At 43.3% G+C, this 9,383-nt stretch overlaps 1 protein-coding gene across 1 annotated transcript; it reads right to left on the reverse strand.

The window, feature by feature from the left end:
- Positions 1 to 2,847: 2,847 nt before the first annotated feature.
- SLC16A3 (solute carrier family 16 member 3) lies at positions 2,848 to 8,426 on the reverse strand. The gene is made up of 4 exons (XM_003211460.4): positions 7,470 to 8,426; positions 6,924 to 7,067; positions 5,763 to 6,530; positions 2,848 to 4,918 (listed from the first exon to the last, which is right to left on the reverse strand). The coding sequence occupies exons 1-4, from the start codon at positions 7,690 to 7,692 to the stop codon at positions 4,632 to 4,634; spliced, it is 1,422 nt and encodes a 473-aa protein (XP_003211508.1). The 5' UTR covers positions 7,693 to 8,426; the 3' UTR covers positions 2,848 to 4,631.
- Positions 8,427 to 9,383: the final 957 nt, after the last annotated feature.

A 9,383-nucleotide genomic window follows, 5' to 3' on the forward strand; every position in this document is an offset into this window, starting at 1 on the left:
TGAACCAATGGGAACGTGGCAAAGGGGGGAATTATCTGTTGTATCCTAATGCTTTAAGCCCTGGTCTGCTGCTGTCTGTGTTCTTGTCTCCTGTGGCCATTCAGGATACTGGTGGGGGGAGGGGTGGAACAGAGCAGGAAATCATTTGGTATATTAGGAGCTGGGAAGAAAATGTGTTTCTCTGCTCCCACTGCTAAAAAGTAGCATTTTGATACTGTGAACCTGTAGATCTTATGGCACTTCTTTCTGCATGGCCAAAAAGACTTTGACAATTAAAGAAGTGTAAAGATTAAAATCTAGATGCAGTTCTTCATTGGCTTTGGCTTTCTGCTGAGAGCCTGTAAAATTCTGAAACAGCAACAGTCGAAGAGCCAGAAGGGGAAGAGCTATCCTCATTTTTGTAGTGCATTACACAGAGGGCCAATGAGGAATTTGCCAGCTGGAATATTGCTGAGACAGTGAAGCAGGTGTTGAAACTGGTCCAAGAACAAGCAGCATGTAATTAGAGGTAAGTACTACTTTACTCTGTGTACCTCTAACTTTCCTTGCTGTCTCAGATGATCACAGGACTGCCAGTCTTCCAAGTTGTGTCACTAGAAAGAGATTTAAGAGCTGTAAGTTCTGCACCTTCCTACTCACATGAAGATAAGCTCTGGGCCTCGAGCACTGACAAGGCCATTAAGACATACATCCCAAAACCATCGCTTCTCATTTGCAATGCCTCTGCTATTTCCAGAGTTGTCCACTCTTCAAATGTTAGCAGGTCACCTTCCTTCAGCAGTTTGATTTCCTCCTGTGGGTCCAGCAGCAGGGACAGAGAGCAGTGCAGTTCAAGTCATGCATGTTTTCCTTCACAGTGGATGTCCATCTTGTTTCAGACTCAGGAGAGTAAGGGAGGCAAAGGTAAAACTGGGTTTCCCTCCCGTGGATATGCTATAAGCATGTGATAGTTAATTCTGTCACTTTGGTCTACCTGGTAACATTCATTCTTGCAACAGAACATGGTTTGATCTGGCGAGTGGGATAGCAAAGCTTTTGATTAGACCTTAAGTCTCACCTCTGTAACAACTAGCATTAAAAAGTGATCATGCTTTTATTCCAATACCCATTTAGCTATCTATCTTAGATGTGTATATATCTATGTACAGTAAACTAGACCTAGGTTTTTCAAAGTGCAGATACACAGAAACTTTTGAAGCTGAACTTGGAGAGATTCCTCCAAAGTTTCTCAGCAGAGATGCTGAATTAGGTGAAAATAGGTTTGAACTTTCCAAATTCCCATGCTGCTAGATAGCAAAATTGGAGCTCTTCCTACACTGAAGGAACTGTAGTTTTGATTCACTTGGGTGCAGACTTGGGAATGCACTTTGAGAAGGTGGTCTCAGCCAGGTGCCCAGGAACACAAGTGCATTCTTAATGTTTTCTGTGAAGCTTTCAAGATCCAAGTGTGGTAAAGGGCATCACAGGGATCGAGACACTGCTTGACACTGCTGATGCTGATCATTGGCACTGCTCCTTGTGGCCCTGTGAGCACATCCAAACAGAACCCAGTCGCCTAATCTGGGTGGTAGAATTTTTTCTTTCTAATCTTATTTTCTCACATCCACAGCTTTTGATAACCAAATAAATATTTATTCACTATTTTTGCAACAGTTTACTAGAAAAGCATCAAACAAATCCAGGTATAAACGTACACGTAACATTAAAGTGCGTTAACAGGAAACAAATCATCTTGTTGCACAAAACCAAAGTGTACTCCTGTAATCCCAAAGAGACCTGCAGTAGACAGACAGAGGGACGTGCACAAATCAGTACTTACCATTGTCACATGTAATGTTTGCATGCTCCTGCAAATCCCACTTGGGGCTTCCTACCAAATTTAAGCTTTTCTTGGGAGAGAACAAAGGTGCATACGTGAGTGCATTGGGAACTATTACTGTGAAATGTGGTTGGGTTAGAGGATGATTTTACATCACCTAACACCTGTTTTGTTGGGTTTAAATATTAACAATCTGTTCAGTCCTTCATATCATCTCAATTCATAGAACGCTCAAAGGCCCAAACAACTTTAGAATGATGCTAGCCCGTATGCTAAGAGATTCTTCATCAGTTCTGGAGAAATAATTGCAAAGCAATCTGTCAGTTGCTTTTTATTACTATACATGGATATATTGCACCTGGGTTTCTGACTGCAGTTACGTATGCTCCAGCAGTGTGTGATGGAGAGCAAATGACAGCGTTGCCTTTGAGACACGTGGTTATTCCAACGTGTAGCTACCTGTCTTCCACCCAAGTCACAGAATGTTAGGGAGGTGAAGGCTGAACAAAGGAGGGTTCATGCACATCTTGTTGTGCAGCACTACTGCACCCAAACTGTTCTCTCTTCAGCCATTCTTGGACTGGCCACCTATTTCTTGCAAATACAGGAGCACAAAGGGCTGTTAGGAATTCAGGGATTTCCATCTCAGCAGTGCTGAGGTTAAAGCAATACTGCACCAAAAGACCTGAAAGAGTTTGAAGGCAATTCCTTGTGAGTTTGCAATAAGCAGAGTGAGGTTCATAAAAAGCAGGCTGATCTTGCTAAAGGGTTCAGATGTAATCCTTCCCTTCTAGTATGCAGTAGATGTTAGTCGGGTGGTTTTGGGGGCTTTTTTTTTTACATCTTGGATTAGGAGGAGCTGAATGTGAAGGCCTATTTTGCTATGGCTGTAGAAGCAGTTGGGCAGAAGCCCCAGCACAGCTTAACACTGAGATGTGGTTGTCCAGGCAGAGCAGCTGGCACAGATGGAGGTTTCCTTCAAAGGAATTCAAGGCAGTGGAGAGAAAAGGAAAGAGGACTGCACTATATCCAATATAAAAAATAAACATTTTATTGAGTGCAGCATCCATTTCTGCTTAAAATTGCTACCAAAAAATAAAATGGTGTTCCTAAGATTTAAATTTGTCCTAACAATGCAAAACCATTGTGAAGGAGTTAGCAGAGTGGAAGCTGGTTTCCAAAGTAATCCCATGGGTTGTGGTTTTGGCCCTTCCTTGGTTGTACTGTATCTGCTAAAATGATCACATGTGGGACGACTAATTCTTTTGTATACTGCCTTAGACTCCCCACTGAGAAGAAAATAGGAAATAGAAAATTGCAATTAAGCCTATTTTGATTGTTACTGCACTCATAAATCCCACAGGGCTTTTTATACACGTATCTGAAAACTGGGTTGAAATAGCATCATTTTATAGAAAATATTACATATTTTCAATGTGTTTGTGGGGAAAAAACATAGTATAGACAACATGCTCTATTTTTTTATACATGTAATAGAGAATGCCTTCCTTTTACCTTCCTTTCCTATTTGAAGTCCTCACAGTGAATCTTTTTCCTTCCTGCATTTCTCCAGCTGTGCTGCCCCTGTCTTGTCAGGTCTATTTACTTCCCCTTCCCTCATCTGATGTCAAGCAGGATGTAAGGACTACACAGAGCCTTAGTGTAGCTAACAGGTAGCAGAGCAGGCCCAGCTCTTGATGAGCTCTCATTTAGTGCCATCAAAAATGTGATCAGCAGTTCCATCATCTTAAGCAACCACAATGGCCCTCTGGACCTCTATAGATCAATAAAGCAGAGGGAAGTGGGGTAAATTAAACATTAAAGGAAGCAATCCAAGTTTTTCTTGTGTTGCTAATGTTGCACATTAAAGATGTAACAGTAACATGTTTCAAAGTAGTCCCAACCTTCCCCCTAAGTTACCCAATGGCCACGTGTCTGATAGATGTAATCTGGACAATTAGCATTTATGTACAAAACAGATACACTTTCAGAAGATTCTACTAACCTCCTGTCCATCTTCTGGACGATACCTGTAATATTTTTCAGTGTTGCAGAGAAGCTGAACTGAGAGCAGTGTATATGAATGGAGATGAACTTTGTTTATTGTCTGTCGGGATTGAATCTACTCATTTTATTTTCCTTTTAGCATTCCCTAGGATCAGGGCTTCTGTGATCAGCTGAGGACAGTGCCTGCAATGTGCCTTTCTGTGTACAGTGTTTCCAGATGACAATTACAAAGACTACAGCTTTAGACAAAACTCATAGAAATACATTTGCATAAACCAAAGTAACAGGTATTATCAAAATTATACTAGGGCTGAGCCAATTAATCTGAAAGTCTAAAAAAAGTAAGAAATTCAAAGACCTAATGGAGACCTTTATGTTCCTGAGATTTTTGTCCATCTCAAACTCTTTCCCCTTCCCAAAAAGCACAGAAAGGGAAATTACATTGAGCCACACAACACAGCAATTTCACCCGTATTATCTGAAAACATACACGTAATATATCCTTCCTCAATCTCTGCCAAGTGAGCAGTTTCTGGTGATGCATGGCAAAACTCTACTTGTGTTCAGAAAAGCTTTTTTGTTTACATAAAAAGTATAACCACAACGTTTCACCTTTCAATGATAAAGCTAATTTTCTGATAAAAGGTTGTCTAGTAAATCAGCTTCCAGAGAGACCTGATGAGCTGACCGGCCTCCAGTTAATAAAGCAGACGGCCCAGCCCTAAGCTAGTTCTATTTCTAAAATAAATAGTGTTGAAATTCTGTTTGACCCTCTTCTGAACGCTGTGTGGGTTTTGTGCTGTGCTCACACACAGGTTTCTGGGTTAGTTACGACCTCGCCGTTTTTTTCGGGCTCATCTTTTAGGAACTGCTCCACCTCAATAGAGTCCACCTTGGCATCCTCAGGAGTTTTGTCTTCAGATTTGTTTAATTCCTCTCTTTCTGCTGCTGCTTCTTTTGTGTGTGGTTCTTCTGGCTTTTTCTTAATGCAGAAGAAATTTCCCAAGGCCAGTACCAGCGCTGAAGTGGTAACTTCAATTCCAGCAATAATAAAGACAAACATGTACCTCCGTGTTAGATCCAAGAGCTTTCCTGAAAAAGACAATACTGCAGGTAAATAACTTTACAACGAAGTATTTCTGTTATTTCACTTCAGCTTAGCATTGACTGAAAGTACTTCACATCCTAGAACATGTCCTCCCCTGCACACATTGACAGGAGCTCAACTGAAATAAAAGCAATGCAGCTTTCAGATGCAAGAGATGAGGCAACTGCTGTCTACTTCAGATCAAACTGTGAACCAGTAGGGTTGTTTGTTGGGATTTGGGTTTTTTTTGTGCAGCCTGTTAAATTTATGCACTTTGTTAATGAACTTGCCATTACAAATTCAGGAATCTGAATATTTTGCAGTGTTGCCATACTTTAGGGTTGCAAGACATGTGCAGCACAATCAGTCTGCCTTCCCTGGAACAATCCTGATGCTTTAGAGCCCTTCTTGTCATGTTTGTTGTGTTTTTTTCCTCCTCTTCCAAATTTTTCTTTCATCCTTCAAACCTACCACAAGTACAGAGAGTCTGTCCTACTACCTTCCAAATAAAACTGATGGGATTCATTCTGAATTCCAACTCCAGTGAGGTTTGAATTTGATCACATTTACTGTGTGTGAAACTCATTCAATGCATTGAACAGGAGATGCACTTCAGGCTTTCATTGCAAAAAGAGCAGCACCTCCAAATGGCAGCTCAACCAGTCCTTGGAAACAGATGCAAGAAGGACAAAATATCCTTCCCTGTTCTGGGCTATTTCTGATTCTACTGCACAAAGTCATGTAAGATGTGCAACACAAGGACAGCATGCACACTGTGAGTGACTCGTGTTGTCTTTTTCTGCCTGCAATGTCAGTGGTGTTGAATTCTCAACTAAGTGGAATACTGACCTGCTGACGGTGGACCGATGAGAACTGCCATCGCTTCTGCCAGGAGCACCAAGCCAATAGCACTGGAAAACTTCTGAGTGCCAACAATAGCCATGAGAACTTCAAACTGAAGAGCACCTACCATTCCGTAAGAAATGCCAAAGAAAATGCAGAAGACCACCAGGCCACCGTAATCAACAGACATGGAGCCCATGAGATCTGTAAAGCCATTAAAAATCATAGCAAAACTGAAGAGGTAGACACAACGTGGTCTAACCCACTTGAGACCAGCTACCATTCCACAAATTGGACGAGCAAAGATATCAATAAATCCCAGAATCGTCAGAAGAAAAGCTGCTTTGGTGTCCTGATACCCTAAATCCTTGGCATAACTCACAACAAAAACTGGGGGAACAAAGAGGCCGAGCACCATGATAGATGCTGCTAGCGTGTAGATCACAAAACCACCATCTTTAAACACGCTGAAATCCAGGAGTTTTTTCTTTGCTTTCTTCTCAGCAGGTTCTTTGGTAGCTTCAGATTTTTTGGGTGGCTCCAGAGGTCTCATTAGTGCTCCGCATACACAACAGTTGAGCAGCATCCCACCCAGTATGAGGAATCCTCCTCTCCAACCATACTCGTGTTGCAGTATCTGCCCCAGTGGTGAAAGGGCACAAAGGAACACTGGGCTCCCAGCAGCAGACAGCCCGTTGGCCAAGGGTCGGCGTTTGTCAAAGTAACGGTTTAACATGATGAGCGAAGGCTGAAAGTTGAGTGCCAGACCCAAACCTGTAACAGAAGGGACAAGAAGTTAATGCAGCCCTCCAATAGTGCTCGTAAAAAAAAAAAAATCAATTGCATTTTTTGTGATTGATGACTTAAGATTGGTTTTACTGCAAATGGACAAAGGAGTTCCATGGTAACAGCTGTAAGAGAACCCCACTTCTGTATTATTCTTATTCTTCACTGATAACAGCAGTAGCTGTTAAACATACCAGAAAAAGATGCCATTCGTAATAAATAAATAGGTGAATAAATACATAAAATCATTCTAATTTTATCTGCTGTCTTACTAAAAGCCTGTTTGGATGATCCTGATCATTTAGATATGTTGCTAGCATGAAACATCAGCCTACTACCAGGACACGGGTCGAGCCCATTCCAGCCACAAGTGCTGCTTACCAGTGATCACCCCTGCGGTGAGATAGATCTGAACGATGCTGGTGCAGAAGGAGGCTATCACCATCCCCATGGAGGCAAAAAGGCCACCTACCAACATGACCGGGCGACAGCCGAAGCGATTGACGCACACGCTACAGAGCGGACCTGGGCAAGGAGAGCAAGTCACAGTTACAAAGCTAAACCAGTTTTTACCAATGGTTTCATGTCATTTCACACTTCTTTCCAGTTCACATTTCTTTCCATACCCTGCCTATATCAAGCCAATCTCAGAGGGTGTTCTTTCCTCTGCAGTCACATATTCCGTTCCTTTGTACTGCTGTGCAATTTTTCATCATCTTTAGCATCTACTGAGTTACAGAGGTTGAATTTTATATGCAAATTGTGTATTTAACTAATTTTTGGATTTACATGCATTAACAACAATTTTTTGAATGCCTTACTTGTACACAAGCAATAATAAGCAACCACGATTCACACTGTAAATGTCAGTATGATTTACAGACAGCACTGTATGATGCACTATCACTTCAAAACCAGGGAACCTACCTGTTCCATACAGCATGGCCAACAGAATGGAGGAAATCCATGCAGTGTCACTGTATCCAACGCCAAATTCCCGGATAAGTTCTTTGAAGAAGACACTGACTGCCTTTGGAAAGGCATAGGAGAATCCTGTGATGATAAAACAGCCAAAAAGGACAGCCCAGCCCCAGCCTCCATCAGGAGCTTTGACACCAGACGGACCATCATCAACTACCACTGCTCCCATGATGCAGCTCACGAGGGTTCCCTAAGAAATAAAAAAAAATTAGTTGATATATATTGGGACAATTATCTATCCCAAACAGGCGGAACGTGCACTACAGCTGAAGTTACAGACTATTTTAGAAAGAAACAACTAGTTTTTAAGCCTGGGATTTTTGTTACATCAGTAGAGGAAGCTCTTGGACTACTCGGGATATCTGGATGCAAAATCCTGGTACGTGCATCACAAGTCCTGGCCCAAACAAACAGAAAAGCTTAGATGTATAAAATTTGATAATTTAAGTGCAATTGATTAGGATGTTCGTTACTAAAGAATGCTTTGGGAACTGCAGGTCACCAGGAACAATGCCATTTTACAGCTCTGTTTCAGGGCGAGACTGTCCCAGCCTGGTTGGCACAGACTTCTTGTCTAGAAAAGTGAGCACTGAATGTATGATTGTTAATAGGCTTACCCGACTCCAGGTGTCTGGCATCGCAGATGGCCGATGTGCTGACTGCCATAAAAATATAAAAAGATGCCTATCTTTTTAGTTTCTGCACTATCACAAGTTTGGGGCTGGTAAATCAAAGTCTGAAGCACCTCTGACATAGGGACCTGTCCCCATTTCAGAATGGTTCGTTTTTCCTGATGACATCTGTATGATACAAGGCATAAAACGCTCTTGATAGATATTTATTTTTTTAAAGAAGTAAGAATACAGCAAGGAGAAGGTAGACAAAATGTCACGCCTTCATGAGGCCAGCAGCTCTGTAAGCAATCAAGCAGCAGTGAACACAGCAACCTTCAGCCCCAGGAAGGAATGGCTCCTGCCATCCATTGCTCATGTTCTGCAGGCCAACATAGGATGTAGACAGTCCCCTTCACCGACTGAGTAACAGCAATGTGCTGCACCAAGGGCAGACCGTGCCTGACCCATCTGGTGGCCTTCTGTAGTGGGGTGATGGCATTGGTGGAGAAAGGATGGGCCAGTGCTGTTGTCTACCTGGACTTGTGCCTTTCACATGGTCCTGCACCGCATCCTTACCTCTAAACTGAAGAGATATGGATTTGATGGCTGGAGTGTTTGGTGATAAGGAATCAGTTGGGTGGATACAGCCGGAGGCTGGGATCAGTGGCTCTGTGGGTGGAGGGCAGTGATGAGCAGAGACCCCCAGGGGTCTGTCATGGGATCAGACAACCCAACATCTTTATCACTCAACATCTTTATCATTGACAGTGGGACTGCTGAGTGCACTGAGCTGAGTGGAAGGGATGACAGCATCCGGAGTGACCTGGCTCAAAAATTGGGTCTACGGGAGCCGAGTGAGGTTTAACACAACACAGCACAAAGCGCTGCTTGGGTTGGGGCAATCGCAGATACAAGACGGACTGAAAGAACAGACCGAGAGCAGCGCTGTGAAGGAGGAGGGGTTCTGATGGGTGAGATGCAGGATGCGAGGCAGCAATGTGCGCTGCGGGCTCAAAGCCAGCGGTCCTCGGGCTGCACCAGCAGAGGGGCGGCGGGGCACGAAGGGACCGTCGTGTTTTACTGAGCGCCGCGCGGCCGTGGCACTGCGCAGAGCCGCGCCGTCCGTCCCTGAAGGGGCGGAGCTCGATGATTTCCAAGCTCTCCTTAAACCGGAGCCGTTCCGTGATTCTGCACTCACAAAAAGGAAAGGCTAGTCGAGCCCGGGCAGAGCCCGCTACGTCGGGCG

The sequence above is a fragment of the Meleagris gallopavo genome, chromosome 20, assembly GCF_000146605.3.
Source record: "Meleagris gallopavo isolate NT-WF06-2002-E0010 breed Aviagen turkey brand Nicholas breeding stock chromosome 20, Turkey_5.1, whole genome shotgun sequence".
Taxonomy (NCBI): domain Eukaryota; kingdom Metazoa; phylum Chordata; class Aves; order Galliformes; family Phasianidae; genus Meleagris; species Meleagris gallopavo.